Genomic DNA, 17,049 nt, shown 5'->3' with positions numbered 1-17,049 from the left:
GTATTGATTATTCAAATGGGCTTTTCTTATTGAAACCACAATTGTGTGCAGAAAAAAAAAAAAAGAATACACAAGTCACATTTTGAGCATATAGATTAATTTACTATACAAGAACTGTACAAAAACTAAAGCAATACATCAGGTGCATTTTCACAAAGCAGTTTTAACTTTTTAAATGATGCTGTGGGTCGGGTATTTCAGACATAAAAGTACCTTTCTGCATAAACGAGTAAATAGTAGTATGAGTTTTTGTAACTCATAGTGGTATTTAGATCATTAGTTGAAAAGTTCCCCAACATTTAAAGAGAACACATGAATGTCAGATTTCAGAGTCTTGGGCTCTGTCACCTAAAACTGGGGGTGATTGTAATGAAAACAAAGCATTACTTCCTGATGTAACAGAAATGACCGTTTTGGAAACAGGAAAAACGTAATATTTCATACAGAACCATGTACTCCCATTTTAATAATGGATACTGTAGTGCTTTCTACCTCCGATAAGGAGACCATATCCCCCACTTCACAGGTACTCTCTAGTTTGGTCATGTAGATACAAGAGTGACATAGTTCCTACATGAAAGGATAGGTTCTGGGGAACCTACTATACTAAGGAACCAACTCCCCATTTCATAGGTACTTTAGCTTAGTCATGTAGATGCAGGATTTGCTCTAATCCCCCAGCAAGACATCTGTGGGTAGCTTCTAAGAAAACATGTCCCCATTAAAAAGGTACCCTCTAGTTTTGTCATGTAGATACAGGAGTGACATCATTCATCCAGGAAGACGTCTGTAGGCAGGTTCTGGAGAACCCACCAAAAAAAAAAAAGGAACTACGCTCCCATTTCACAGACGCACTCTAGTTTGGCCATATAGATACAATAGTGACATTGTTCCTCCAAGGAAGAGGTCTGTAGACAGGTCCTAAAGGGATCCACTCTACTAAGCAACGATGACCCTATTGAACAAGTACCCTCTAGTTTGGCGATGTGATTACTGGCATGGCATCATTCTTCCAGAGAGACATCTGTGGGCAGATTCTGGTTAGCTCACTGAACTTTTAAATGGAGTATGGATGTGCTGCCAAAAACTTCAGCCCCCCAACCCTAAATATCTCATGGATAATTTTACAGTAAAATAGAAATATACTGTAAATTTGCGCTGCTTTAATGTTCTTAAAGAGGTTGTAAAGTTACAAGTTTTTTCACTCTCGAAAGTCCTGCGCCGTCTTCTCGGCTCATTCATTGGTTGATTAAAAGCAGCCATTGGCTCGCGCTGCTGTCAATCGCGTCTGATGCGCCGGGTGGCGGAGCCGTGTAATACAGTAAGCGGCTATATCACAGGAGCGTGCCCGCAAGAACTAACCACCATGCGAGCTCACTCTCATGAAGGTGGCTAGTTCTTGCGGGCAGGAGACGTGACAGCCGCCGAGGGACCCCAGAAGACCAGGTTCGGGGCCACTCTGTGCAAAACGAGCTGCACAGGAGGCAAGTATGACATGTTTGTTATTTAAAACATTTTTTTTTACCTTCACAACCCCTTTAAAGGCTAGGTTCACACTGCTGCGAATTCTATTGCGAATTTGAGCCATTGTGATTTCTCAAATTCGCAAGTCATTTAAAAATTACATAGTTTAACATTAGTGCCGTTCACATCAATGCGTTGCAAATATAAGCTGCGGGAAAAAAAAAAAAAAGAGTCCTGTGCGAGATTGATCCGTGTCCTATGCCAATTCAGCTCTATAGACTGGCATTTCCTGGAATCATGGCAAAAACGCAGCCGCAGTTTCGAATTTGCAGCAGTGTGAACCTAGCCTAAAGTGGAGTTCGTCCTTTTTGTGTTTATTAAATGTCAGCAGCTACAAAAAGTGTATCTGCTGACGTTTAATAAAACACACACTACCTGTCCCAGGATCCAGCGATGTGGCTGTCCAAACCCTCAGTTCACTAGTTCTCCTCTCCCCGGCATTACAAAAGTGGGCACTCGGCTGCGACAACTTGCGGCTTTACAGCCGAGTGCGCACTGCGCATGTGCAAGTCGTGCTGCGCCTCCTCAATGGTCGGGTAGTCTTCCGGGACCTGTGACTTGTCCCAGAAGATTGCAGGGGGGGGGGGGGGGAGACTTCTAGCTTGGATCGTCTAGGCAGCCTGAGCAGAAGTGGGAGCTGGTATTTGTCAAAACTAGGTGCGCTGAACACTGAAGGTTAAAGAGCGCTCACAAGTAAAACTTATGCCTAAAAACCCTTCCAACACAAATTGCATCACAGCCATCACTGGAAAATAAAACCATTTGTGGAAATGCTGTAGTGACATTTACATGTGCAAAACGTGTTTAGGATTAATTCAAAACTAAAAACCGTATATATACAAATAAAACATTAAACCTTGCAGTGAGAACTGGAGCCAGCATATCCATATCCAGGGATTATAGCACGCTTAATATATACAGTACAGCTTGAATAAATGCATACTACCATTTGGCAACCTTCAAGAAAAGTGTATAATGAATTGTTTATCTTGAGGCCAAGGTTTATCAATAAGCTAAGAGATGAAATGACAGTGCAAAATAAGCATGGGCTTCAGTGCAGATTTCCTGTCTGTTTAGAGTCCTGGAAGGCACCGTTCTTCAGAAAGAACCCCCAACTATATACACACTGGAGCCACAGCAAGTGGCAGGCGATGCAAAATGTACATCTCAATCCATGTCAGTCTGGACACTACATATTGGATATTGTAGAGTTCAAGATTCCGAGGTTGGTGTCAGCTCTTGTAGCTTTTGAAAGTTCTCGCTGCAAAAGAAAAATATTCTTTAACTGGAGGAAAAACAAAGAAGGAGAACCATGAAAAAGAAACATGCAAATTAACATCTTTGAAAAGTCATATCATTTTAACATCGGAATATGCCAGACTTGCAGTCTAAAGTCAGAGTGCCATTAACTTTGCACTCCTCATTAGTAGTGTAGTCACCAATTTGATTGAATTATATTACTGAATAATTATGCTAAATTCAACTATTCGTATGCTTTTCAAAAATGTTCAATGCAAGAAGTGTTGAAAAAATATTGATAAGTGATAAGGAAAGCAATTCTGGTCAGTTGCTGTATAGGAAACATAGAGAACCCAAAGAGAAGCTTCCATTTAGTGACCATTAAGGGAAAAGTAATGGTCAGTGTTAGCAACAGAGACAAAGCTTATCAGATACATTTAAAAAGGTTGTAAAAGGTACAAATTTTTCTTTCCTAAATAGCTTCATTTACCTTAGTGCAGTCCTCCTTCACTTACCTCATCCTTCAATTTTGGTTTTAAATGTCCTTATTTCTTCTGAGAAATCCTCACTTCCTGTTCTTCTGTCTGTAACTCCACACAGTAATGCAAGGCTTTCTCCCTGGTGTGGAGTGTCGTGCTCGCCCCCTCCCTTGGGCAGCAGGAGAGTCAGATAGAGAAAGGAGCTGTGTGTTAGTGGGCGTCCGGACTCTCCCGTAGTCCAAGGGAGGGGGCGAGCACGACACTCCACAACAGGGAGAAAGCCTTGCATTACTGTGTGGATTTCTCAGAAGAAATAAGGACATTTAAAAGCAAAATGGAAGGATGAGGTAAGTGAAGGAGGACTGCACTAAGGTAAAGGAAGCTATTTAGGGAAAAAAAAAATTGTACCTTTACAATCCCTTTAACACCAAAGGGGTGCTCATAATATGCAGTACTGTAAGCAGTTGGTTAGAAAACACATGGTGAGATCAAGAGACAAAGTGGAGCTTTAAATGACTACTGTGATGCCTAGTACACACAATGAGAACAATCGGATGAAAAATACCACTTTTGGATCATAATCTGTTAGTACACCGCTTTCGAGAGACTATGGCGTCAGTTCACGGAAAATTATCCAATAGGGACAACCCCGAAAAATGTTCTTGTAAGATAACAGAACAAAAGGATTTTCGTTTAATCAGTACAGTATTAATCCATAAAAATAAATGGAGTGACCAAGCTTGTGCACGTCCGAAAACGAAAGAATACATTACATCATCATGGGAAGTTGTATTCTGTCTTATGAAAATCCTCATAACAAGTATCCTATTCATTTGCAATACGAGACTAGTGGGCAAAAAATATAAAAAATAAAATGGTCTACTATTCTCATTGCGTGTACCAGGCTTAAGGGTTGTGGTTTTCCAAAACATTCCTAACAGATACAGCCAAAGCAAGCATTTTACAAGCAGATCATCATCCCCACAGTGGATACTGGGGGGTGCCTTCCAGTCAGCTGTTAAAGCAGAACTAAACCCACAGATCTGTTTCCCAAAAAGTTAAAATTTAAAGCACACCTTAAATACTGGTACTAGTGTGCTTATGTTAAAGTGATTGTAAAGTCTCTTTTTTAGCTAAAAATAACAAACATGCTATACTTACCTGCCCGAGTTATGGTTTTGCTCAGAGCAGTCCAGATCCTCCTCTTTGTGGGTCCCTCTTCGGTGCTCCTGGCCCCTCCCTCCTGTTGGGTGCCCCCACAACAAGCAGCTTGCTATGGATAATCCGAGCCACAGCACCCTGTGCCTGACCCCACCCCCTTTCCATTCTCATTGGCTGATTGACAGCAGGAGCCAATGGTGCTGCGCTGCTGCCTCAGCAAATAAGGAGGGGAGTCTAGGGCACCTGAGACACTCACAACATTGCTGGATTTAGATGGACCTCAGGCAAGCATTGCTGCACACAAAGCTTCTTAAAGATTAAAAAAAAAAAAAAAGCCTTCTGCCTTTACAATCACTTTAATGTTCAATCAAACCGTTAAGCCATCAAATGTTAGTGTCAAAACTGATGACATGTGCAGCACCATCCCAACTTGACATTAAACAGAAGGCAGCTTCCCTGGTAGTAAAAGAAAGGAGGGTTTAGTTCCGCTTTAAACAGAGCTCATAGATAGTATACCACCAACAGTGCAAGTCATCATTTATATCAAACTGATCCATCTTCCTGCATAAAGCAAACCAATTCAGAGCAGTATGCTGCATTTTTATTAAAAACGTATAGCCATTTTTTTTGTTTTGGATAACGTGGGAAAGGATTGGAGCCCCTTTCAGGCTTTACTTCAGTCCAGAGCTTCCTTATAAAGGTTTCCCCTTTACCAACTATTCTGTGGACAGCAATCAGCTTTTTATTGCTGTCCGTTTTCCTGACTTTCTGCCTTGTAAAAGGTTGTCCCCGGAATAGAAATTTGGGCATAATCTCTCTATCAGAGCCCCAAAACAGCAGTAAAACCTGAAAGGCATCCTAACCCTTGCTCACCTTAAAAAAAAAAAAAAAAAAAAAAAAAAAGTTAATACAACTACTCTCATCTTCTAGTTGCTGCTCACATTCAGAGTGAAAGTCCAGCGAAACAAAGCATAGCTTAGAATTCCTTCCCTATCTTCTGTCTCTTCTACTAGGGCGAGCGTTTTAAATCTTCCATAAATTGCACTTTGTTTTGTCACACATTACATAAATCTTCCTATATTATGAACTCATGATTATGAAGCACATGACTATCACATACAAGTTTGAGCCTAGGTTCACACTGCTGCGAATTCAAAATCACGGTAAAATGCGCGATTTTACCGCGATTTCGCAGCTGCGATTTCAAATCGCATCTCAAATCGTACCCAGTGTGAACCAGGGCTTAATGTTAGATGTAGTTTTGCAGATTTCTAGTTTTGAGCACAAAAACATGTAGCATACGGTTAGTTCAGAGTTTAGGCTAAATGTTAGTAACAAGCTGAAAGAGAAAAGCAGATAAAATATTAGTATTTGCATGGTAGGTAGCTATTTAAATGGCGCTGGGACATATTTGTTATAAAATAGAGAAATAGACAAGACAAGCAGGTTGTTAAAACAGCAACACAGTCAGGTTCGCGTATCCTAGAATACATCTGTCCTCGTGGGTTCTAGCAGTGATATTAGTAGGGTGGATGTATGGGATAGAGTGGTAGTCCTATGAAATGAACACGAGGGTGATATACTGGTGTGATATTTTGTTCAGTTCTTCCTGCAGGCCTATCCATCCACTGGCTCTTTAGATTTTAAAACTTAACCAAACCAATGTTTTACTTCTGTAGGTATTGTTGTACTAATCCCAGGAAACCATAAAGAATGTATCAAGCTTCAGGAAAAGAACAGAGATCACCTAAGATGAACCCCCATAGGCATGCAGAAAACACTTGTGTTCTGGATACAGACCTGGAGGAAATGGTTGTAGAATCAATGTGTGTGGAATCCCTCTACAAATACAGAATATCAGTGAAAACATGTAGATCAAATTCGCCAATATGAATTTGTGTAAACAATGAGTGTATGCTGTGTGATCTGGAATTTAAGAAAAGAATCAAAAACTAAACTACCTAAAGCTTCTTTAGTAAAAGTAACACAGGAACAAACGGGGCTGAGCAATCTTAATCTAGCTTTCAGAAGAAAAAAAAAAAAAAAAGGGAGGATACGTGAATGCCAACACTGCAACTGGACATGCGGTGCTTGAAGCAAACATGAAGAAAGCCATTGACTTCCATAACAAAAAAACTTTTCCAGTCACCATTAAGGTTTTATATTATTAAGAATAAATATGCTTTAATTGAATTGCTGCTTGTTTTCTCCCTGGCCACTGCAGTTATGCCACACTGTGGGCCAGATTCACGTACGATCGCGTATCTTTGCGGCGGCGTAACGTATCCGATTTACGTTACACCTCCGCAACTTAGACGGGCAAGTGCTGCATTCTCAAAGCACTTGCTCCGTAAGTTGCGGCGGCGTAGCGTAAATCGGCCGGCGTAAGCCCGCCTAATTCAAATTTGGATCAGGGGGGCGTGTTTTATGCAAATGTACTGTGACCCAACGTGATTGACGTTTTTCCCCGAATGGCGCATGCGCCGTCCGTGGAATTTCCCAGTGTGCCTTGCTCCAAAGTACGCCGCAAGGACGTCATTGGTTTCGACGTGAATGTAAATGACGTCCAGCCCCATTCACGGATGACTTACGCAAACGATGTAACTTTTTCAAATTTCGACGCGGGAACGACGGCCATACTTAACATTGGTACACCGCACTTACGCCACCATATAGCAGGGGTAACTATACGCCGGGAAAAGCCTAACGTAAACGGCGTATATGTACTGCGCCGGGCGTACGTTCGTGAATTTGTGTATCTAGCCAATTTGCATACTCGACGCGGAATTCGACAGAAGCGCCACCAAGCTGCCAGCGTAAATATGCAGTTACAATACGACGGTGTAACACAGTTACGCCAGTTGGATCTACGGGAAATCTATGCGTAACCGATTCTAAGAATCAGGCGCATAGATACGACCACGCAACTTAGAGATACGACGGCGTATCTGGCGATACGCCGTCGTATCTCGTTTGAGAATCTGGCCCTGTGTGTGTAAATGTATACAAAAAAAAAAAAAAAGGAGGAGACAGAGGAGGTGGAAAAAACACACCCCCTCCCAGAAAGAATTCTTCAACAAGGAACTGCTGGGAATTATAGACTTTATTTAGTAAACCGCAATAAATTACTTATACAAAAATTGGAAAAAACACCACACCTCCCTCCACCATATTATTAAAATAAGGACTAGTCTAAACTATAAACATGGGTGGCCACCCGATCAGCCATACACACCACAATCACTTCATGACTCATCCATCCAGGTTAGATCCCAAATCAAGTGGCAGTGTAGGCTGTAGAGTTCTCATTCAATAGGAGTATGAGTTCAAGCTAGCCAGATTGATTAGGGAAAGATAGGGAATTTTTGCACGCTCAGTCACTGTATGTACTAAGTTGTACAAGTTGGAACATCAGGATGCTATTAATACTGAAATAGCCATTTAAAGGGCCGCTTAGTATATTCAAGTGCTGGATCAATCACATATTCATCTGGATTAAACGTGGCACTAAGAGGGGTCGTCAACATTCAGGACAAATGTCCCGCTGTAACAGCGTGAAAATAAAGACAGGTAAGGTTGTTACAGCTCACCATCTGTCGTTTTCATCAGCCTGGCTGCCCTTCAGTTGTGCGTCCTCAATCACTGGAACAATCCTTTCATGGGAAGCAGTACTTGCAGGTCCCGTATGTTCAAGTCCAGCAGGAGATACTAGCGTGCACCAACAATGGTAGTGATTTGCCACTACACTTGCTGTAGTCCAAACATGGGTGTCCCACCTACACGGCCAAGCACCCAACCACTTTCAGATATGACCAGTGCTTTCATCCTTGGATAGTGCCAAGCTGAAACACGGCACTCACACTGCTGTATGCCTGACTACTGATCTGCTATCAGCTAACTGCATGGACTCCCTGCAAATCAGCGGTCCTGAACAGAACATTGTTAGTGCACGCTAGTATCTCCTGCTGGACTTAAACATATCTGACCATAAGGGACCTGCAAGTACTGCTTCCCATGAAAAGGATTGTACAACTTAGTACATATAGTGACTGAGCGTGCAAAAATTCCCTATCTTTTCCCAATCAATCTGGCTAGCTTGAACTCATACTCCTATTGAATGAGAACTCTACAGCCTACACTGCCACTTGATTTGGGATCTAACCTGGATGGATGAGTCATGAAGTCATTGTGGCGTGTATGGCTGATCGGGTGGCCACCCATGTTTATAGTTTAGACCAGTGTTTCTCAACTCCAGTCCTCAAGGCGCCCCAACAGGTCATGTTTTCAGGCTTTCCATTATTTTGCACAGGTGATTTGATCAGTTTCACTGCCTTAGTAATTACCATAGTCGTTTCATCTGAGGGAAATCCTGAAAACATGACCTGTTGGGGAGCCTTGAGGACTGGAGTTGAGAAACCCTGGTTTAGACTAGTCTTCACTTAATAATATGGTGGAGGGAGGTGTGCTTTTTCCAATTTTTGTATAATTTATTGCATAAAGTCTATAATCCCCAGCAGTTCCTTGTTGAAGAATTATTTCTGGGAGGTGGTGTGTTTTTTTCATCTCCTCTTTTTTTGTATATGCTTAGTTAATTCAGAGGAACAACCTATGGGACTATTCTGCTACAGCAGAGATTTCCCATTTTTTGCTGAACGTTGTTTGGATATTGGGACAATATGCACGATTACAGTGCATTCCTCCAATCAAAAATATAGTAGATGAGCTTGTTAGTTACCTAATTTTTTTGTGTGTAAATGACCTGCTCCCTCGCTGCTACCCATGGTTCTCTTGCCAGCTCCTGTAGTGAGAAATGAGCCAATGGGAATAACCTCAGCATGTGGCAGGGTAGCAGGTATTTGACCAACATTACCAGTCTGTAGTGTCCTGGGAGAAGCTGAGCAATTTGAACACATTGGCAACACAGCAACAAAGACTAACAGACCCAAAAAAAAAAAAAAAAAAAAAAAAACCACACAAGGCTGCCTGCAGCTTAAAGAACTGCATGGAGAAACCAAATGCCTGAAGTTGGCATCAGAGGACACACCATCCACCTGGTATAATTTATGAAACAGACCAGGTGACAGTCTTGCAAATGTGCAGGATTGCATAATGCCAAAAGAACTAGAAGCACTCTCAGATCTAAAGCGAGTGCACCGAGAGCGGAAAGGGTAGAATCCGATCATTGAAACCAAAAGGTTTAAAACGATGCAGTCCAGGGCACCTAGAGATGGTGATGAAGAGCCAGTGTAGGCTTATGGGAACCACCCAGGATAACATAAAATAAACCAGTTTTCCAGAAGTGATTGAGGGACAGACTCTCTCAGCCTGAACCACATCCAGAAGATTGAGGGACGTTTCCTTTTGGTGAACTGGAGCAAGACCAAGGGACAGAAGAATGTTCTGGTTGGGGTGAAAGGTAAAAATGTACTTGGGCAAGGAAAAAAAAAAAAAAGTCATGAAGCCCAAACACACCTTGTCCCTATACAAAACCAGAAGGGATACCCTGCAGAACAAGGCCACCTTGTAGATGAGAAGATGGCAAGAAACACCACCTGATGGATTAGGAATAGAGAGGGGAATATCTCAAATTGGTTCATTGCTCTTTATGAGGCACAGAGAGAACTAGTCAGAGTGGGAGCTACATGGAAGGCCCAAAACAAAGATGGGACTAGGCAGAGAAACTTGGCCCTTGAATTGCAGTTGTGTGTGAACTGGAACACCAATGACTTGTGGCGGCTGATCACTGGACTCAAGCAGAGATGATCTCAATATAGATAATGAACTGCGGACCTGCGCTATTTAGCCAACTGGAGAGGTCTCCATGTTTTTAAATATCCAGCCTGAATGTACCAGCATCTAAAGAACACTGCAGAAATTTCTAGAAATTCAAGGCTGTTGTAGAGAGTACACCATTATAAAAGTGGAAAAAAAAAACCTGCACTCAGATTTGCAGAGCTAAAAGGAAACATCCACTCTCAAGGGCACCAGCATCAGCCAGACATGGAACTAAACCAAAAGGCAGATGTGAGGACTACCCACAGGCAGAGCAGTAACTTGCTAATCACAACTACTGGACATGACATACACTAGCAGCCCGACACAAAGAGTGGCAGCTTCTCTGATCTTGGGTAAAGAAGCATTGCAGACATCAAAGAGCTAGGGATCAAAGATGGGAAATTACCCCCTAGATACATTATGAACAGTAATGGCTGGGGCTGATAGAACACCTAAGAAAATACTGCTAAAGAGCTGTAGTAAACCCTGCCACATTGGTTGAAACAGTGTCAGGTGTAGAGAAAGGAGGTTTCTGGAGAACTGTAAGGCAACAGAAGTAGAGCTAGTGCAGTTATTGGGAATGGAATTGGTACGGGGAAGCCGAAAGGAAAGTCAAAAACAGCAGCAAGGTGCCTACAAGGGATTACTCTTGGCATAACTACAGATCTGGGGTTCTGGTGTGTTAAGGAGCCGTGGAAGCACGTACCACCCACAGAGTAAGAAGCTAGTTCCTTCTCTGACTGGAAATGGCATGAGTGCATGAATTTCATTTTCACAAAGTAAATTTCACTCAGACTTGCAGATCATGGAAAAATATTTAGCCTTACTTCTGACTATTAATGATGGAATAAAGAAAAAGAAATGTAGACCAATAGAAGGTCATACAAAGACTGAACTTCCGGTGATTGGAGGTGGAGCAATTTTTTTTTTTTTTTGCCGACCTCCTATATGGAGGATTTATATTTTACAATGAGTGATGTCGTCCCATGTCTGCTAATCAAGATGGCCAGAGTGGCACCTGGCAAAAGCCAAGGAGAAAATGCTGGGGAGGGACGTCGGACCATTGATCCAGAGGTAACGATTGTAACTTTAGTTTAAATATAACCACCCACTAAGGTAATCCTTCAGAGATCATCACTGCAGAGCACATTCGCAGATGCAGCACACCCCATACACCATAGCGCAAAAAGGCTTAAGCGGGCGGGAGATATTGCTGGGTGTTATAAAGCTTGCAAAATCAAAGAGGCAGGCCTTCTCAGTTATTGGATAATGAGTTCCCAATGACCAAAAGCCTGAGGCTGGGTTCACATATGTGCGAATTGGATGCAGCTTTCACCACATCCAATTTGCATGACATGCAAGTGTGACCAGTTCTCAATGGAGCTGGTTCATCCATGTCCGGGGCAGCCGTGGTGCGAATTCCAAAACGGTCCTGTGCGTTTTGAGTCCGGTTCAGGCGAAAATTCAGGCAGAAATTCAGAACCTGGATCACACCTAATCCCAGGCTGGAAACCACAGCCACACATATGTGGACCTGGCCTTACAGTATCATTGCAGAACCAGTGTTCTTTTTCACATCAATCCCTGTGTCTCTATGAAGCCCCCTTGGATCCTAGGCCCATGCTGTTTATAGGTTCTCAATTTCTCACCAAGTCCCACTCCCTATTCTTAAAGTGGACCTTTCCTCACCTTTCAATATACAAAAAAACATTAGCATGCAGCTTTAATGCAAATAGGAAATCATTCTTCCTTTCACTCAGACTTGCAGATCATGGAAAAATTATTTAGCCTTACTTCTGACTATTAATGATGGAATAAAGAAAAAGAAATGTAGACCAATAGACCTAGAGGAGGTCATACAAAGACTGAACTTTTCTTACAAATAGGGTTTTTTTTTTTTTTTTACTTTTCGGTTTCTTAAAAAAAACTGGTGACATAGCCCTGGCCTCACAGTTGCATCATGAAAAGTGCCTTCCAGGGAGTTAGAAGTATAGTTTTTGTTTTTTTGTAGATTAATTCTTTCCTAGGTGGATGCAACATCAGACCGTTGCTGCATCTGTCCCCTGGCACCTCTGCACTGAGAAACGAGCCACCGAATATCACTGATGGCAAGGTTCTCATCTCCCCGAGCAAAGAGCTCCTGACTGTCAATCAGCATCTCTCCACTCCTCCACGCTCATAGGAGCCCTGAGCTGTGGAGGGGCGGGGAGTGGCCATCTCAGCAGCTTGCTGAGACTGCCATCAGTCCAGGCAACTGGCAGATCCAGAACCGCTCTCTGTTGAAAACGGTCACAGGAGTGCAAAAAGAATTGCACTCCTGTGACCCATAGGTGAAGCCCAGCCGAATGAGTTTAGGGTGGACTCCTCCGTTGATTTATAAACAATCTCACAAGATTGGTGGGGAAAGGCTTCTCCCTTATATGATGTGCACTGTCACATGTTCCAGGCAGATCCAGAGAGTTCTTGGCAGCATTTCAGGGAGTAATGGAGATGGATTCATCTGTCCTTTGTAAAAACCGGCACCATGGGGGAAAAAAAATTGGGAGGAAAAGAAAAAGAAGGTATGCAAAGAATAAAAAGCCTTAAATTTTTTATAAGTATGCATCTGTTTGTAAAGGTGCCTTTGCTGTAATTTTTAGGATAAGAGTGCAATGCCTCTTTATTGGACACCTGCATTGGCCTAAGCTGAGGTGCATATAAGCGGAGGTGCATATATGCAGCTCACTGTACTGTCCAGGGGATGTTGTGAGAAGGCAGGTAGGTGCATGTTTCTTCTACAATAAAACTCCCTCCTGCTCATAATATAAAACAGCAGAACTTTTTAGCTGCACTTTAACTGTCCTAAGGGGCTATGGCATTTGGGGGGAAAAAAAATTATATATATATATATATATATATATATATATATATATATATATATATATATATATATATATATATATATATATATATATATATATATATATATATATATATATATATATATATATATATTCTGCCGTGTTCCCTTACTACGAATAGCGGCAGCAGAACCCGAGAGCCAATCTGAAGATCGGCTGGGATGCAGACATTGCGGGATCCCTGGACAGGCAAGTGTACTAATAATTAAAGTCAGCAGCTACAGTATTTGTAGCTGCTGATTTACATTTTTCGTTGGGGGCCGGAACTCCTCTTTAACAGGTTATAAAAAAAAAAAAAAAAATTAATTAATTTCTTTACCTGCAAAAAAGATGTGCATTTATTTTTAAAGGTGAACTTCTCATTTAAAATTAGAATTCTATGCTAAACCTAACTAGTCTTAAAAATGCTCACTCCCTCCTCCCAACACCTATGCTGACTAACCTGTGTAAGAAAGATGTACATACTTACCCATTTTTACCCTCTTCCCGTCATGTTATACCCTGTGTCAGCCAGTGGCGGCATCTGCAGGGAAGGGGAAGGAACGCTCAACAAGGGCTGGAAAAGCCTCAGGCGGTGATGTCACACATAGGCTCCTATGGCCCATTCATTGTTGGTATGCTCCCTCCTCTCCCCTGCAGCTGGCTGACACGGCAGATCACATGACTGGATCGGAGAGGCCTGAAAACAGGTACATATACATATCTGTCTTGCTCAGGTTAGTCAGCGTAGGCTTAGCCTGAAATTCTACTTCAAACTTTGACAAGAGAGCCAGTATGCTATGCATACTAGCTCATTATGCCTTTGTCTTGTAGGTTTTTTTTTTTTTTTGAAAAGTGGGTTTACAACTTTAATATCTGATGATATTTTATTGCAAGTTCCTAAAATTTTCCTTCAAAAACAACTGAACAATTATCACTACAACTCCTTAAAGTGGAAGTTCATGCAAAAAACTAAAAATCCCTGCCTCTATAGCCACCAACATTTGAACACCAACCTGTCTAGCCCTATAAAAAAAAAAAAAAAAAAAAGTATACATACCTTTTCTGCAGGCGATGCAACCCGATCTCCAGCGGCGGAAGTTCTGCCGAGTACACTTCCGACAACAGCTGTGAAATGAATGGAAAGTGGCGTCACCCATAGAGTTACTATGGGGACTCCCGTTGACGAACGTGTCCTCTGCACCTGCCCACACAGCGAAGCCGCGGCCGACAGCTCGGTGTGGGGATCAGAGCTTCCGCCGCTGGAGATCGGGTTAATCACCTGTAGAAAAAAGGTATGCATTGCTTTTTCTTTTCTTTTCTTAGTGTTAGAATGTTGATGGCTATAGATGGGTTTTAGTTTTTGCATGGACTGCCACGTTAAGTACCAACTCTCAGGTTTTGCAGTATATCCCCTCTGACTGACTGTGTGCTGAGGTTTGTGGTTTTCGAAGAAAATGTGAATTACCGCAAACTCAGAATAGGTGCTGGCAACAGAGTTAACGCTGTGGTTACGCTGGGCAGGAATTGAGAGGTGGCACCCACCGCTTATAGCGGTTCCATTTAAAGTGGAAACGTTTTCCTTGTTCTTCTCAAACTTCCTTGGCTGTGGAGTTTTGAACACTCTGGTTGGGGTACGGATAGGAAGTCCAGCCTAAAGGAATAAACAAGATTTGTATGGAATTAAAACAGTAAAATACAAAAAAAAAAAAAACTTTTTGTAAAACAGAAAGGCAACAGTGCATCTTATAGACAAATGGCAGCATTTAGGACTCTAGGCATTAGTCAATGAATACTGTATTTACCACCAATGACACAAGTTTAATTCAGTGATGAGGCATGGTGAAACTCCTGCTGTATCTTATCTGTGACCATGGTGTGCAGTTCTTCCTGAGGCACAGCACAGCCTTAACAGCCAGGGCTCTGCTGTTAGCTGTACTTGGGCCCCCTTCTCTGAAGGGCATTTTCCACATATTTTTATAAACAATCCCCCAAGTAGCCGGTGTCACTGACCCCAGTGGATTTTCCAAATGATTGCATGGAGAATGCAAGGCAGTTGGGAAACAAAAGCATCTAAACTCAAGAGCAAAAGCCGATAGCATTTCAGCTTCCTAGTCCTTAGATGTGGTGGCTGCATTTGTTTTCTTTCAAATTTTTCTCCTTTTAAGACTGGTATTCCTGCCAATAAAGCACACTCAGCACTGGATACAAAGCATTCAAACAATCCAGCCAAAGTGCACCTCATTTTATCTGCAACTACATTTGATAATCCTCAGATTTCTGCGCACCTGGACTGCATTTAAAGCCCAATGAATGTTATATTAAATCAGTTAAATACATTACAGGTGCAGCAATACCAAAAGGTTTGCAAAATAATTTAATTTTTTTTTAGAAAGCAGCCACAATCTAAATGGAAAAGCCGTATATAGAGGAAAGGGAAGCGGGCAACATGGAGGGGTAGGGAAAGAATATGTAAAAAATAAAATAGCAAGGTAACTAAGGGACTATGGATGAGACAGCGGCCAGTGAACTAAGCCATGGTCTCTAGTCCCAATACTTGTAAGTATAATACCTGGGGAAGGGATAAAGGGGGGGAAGGGAGGGGAGGTAGGAAAAGCGGGGTGATCGGGATTGTGGGACTTTAAAATGAAACACACCACCGGAATATAATGAATCAATTGGTGAATTAAAATAACATTTATTGAGTACATCAGAGTATACCAAGCAATTAAAATTTCTAACAATAGATACTATACATATATTGACAGGCATGATTGGTAAATCATAAAGTAAATAACTTAAAACCTGATTGTACCCATGATGAAACGTGATATACATTGCTATACCCAAGTAGTACATAATAAAACAAAACAACTTGGGTATAGCAATATATATCACGTTCTGTGTAGGAACAGTTGTCTCTCTGCAGAGATTCAAACATACCATGCTGTATCAGACCTATAACTGCAATCAGCAAAGCTTATTCTCCCTGTTGGTTGGAGAGCTTGAGCTCAGACTTGCCAGCTGGAACTGTGCAGAGAGACCACTGCTTTCACAACGAGAGGAAAGATCCTGTTCTACAGCATACCAGTAGGTATTTTTAATACTGCGACTGCTTTGTAAAGAGAATGAGCTCCAACACCTTTTGCTTTGATGCAGCTGTATAATTAGCAGGTCCAAAGTTGGGCTATAGTGTTGCGACACTATATGGGAGATATACCACAAAAATAAACCAAGACCCACAAATTCCGTTCTTATAAAACTTATGCCAGAATCCCAGCGGCCAGTAGAAGCACACATACACGCTTGACTGCAAATATTGGGCATTGCAGGATGTATCCAAATTGGATATAACTTGAGACCCCCTGTATAGTTTGTATGTGCAATGCAGTGACTACCCAGCAACGATTAGAGAATCATCAAGAGGTTAGTGCAGGGCATTGGTGGACACAATGATGTGCCCAACAGGTTTGTTTCAAGTGGTCTTTCGCAAAGACATTGTAACTAGCAGATCTTGATACTGCATAACAAGACTTTCGAACTACAAGGTATTAAATATGGAATTCACAAGTCCATAAAAGCAAACCTAAACCCAAAAGTATATATTTTAATTTTCTTCCACTGTCCAAAATATAGCTTGCTGATAAAACTTTTCACATATGCATTTTACCACCAATTTAGAATAAGACCTAAGAATTTGAACTGGGCCACAGCTGGGAAGGGATCACTTGAGCACTTCCAATGATTAATTGCTGTGCCCGTCACTGCTACTCACCTTATTAACCTCTAAGGATTTACACAGGTAGACAGATTGATTGTCAGTCTTTCAGGCGGACGTGATCAGACCCTCCATATCCTCTATGGAGCGGCGGATGTAAAGAGCCAAGTGTCCGTTTACACTCACCAACATCCAATCCGATCTGAGCTGCTAAAAACAGACGAATGGGTTACAGGCAGTCCGTTTACATCTGACAGCCCATAGAGGAAAGCAG

General features: G+C 41.9%; 1 protein-coding gene across 5 annotated transcripts in view; it reads right to left on the bottom strand.

The window, feature by feature from the left end:
- Nucleotides 1-1,824: 1,824 nt before the first annotated feature.
- Nucleotides 1,825-17,049, bottom strand: part of PRC1 (protein regulator of cytokinesis 1) — a 54,227-nt gene continuing 39,002 nt past the window's right edge. For 2 of the 5 annotated variants that reach the window (XM_040342476.1, XM_040342474.1), the window contains 3 exons: nt 14,526-14,711; nt 6,204-6,244; nt 1,825-2,785 (listed from right to left, as the gene is read on the bottom strand). In XM_040342476.1, coding sequence (XP_040198410.1) covers nt 2,737-2,785; nt 6,204-6,244; nt 14,526-14,711 — 276 coding nt within the window. In that variant the 3' untranslated portion in view covers nt 1,825-2,736. The remainder of the gene's footprint in view (nt 2,786-6,203; nt 6,245-14,525; nt 14,712-17,049) is intronic. The other 3 variants (XM_040342478.1, XM_040342477.1, XM_040342475.1) reach the window with 3 other exon arrangements.

Source organism: Rana temporaria, chromosome 3 (assembly GCF_905171775.1).
Source record: "Rana temporaria chromosome 3, aRanTem1.1, whole genome shotgun sequence".
Lineage (NCBI taxonomy): Eukaryota > Metazoa > Chordata > Amphibia > Anura > Ranidae > Rana > Rana temporaria.
The sequence above is the reverse complement of the archived record's forward strand: the minus strand, read 5'-3'. Positions and strand labels throughout refer to the sequence as shown.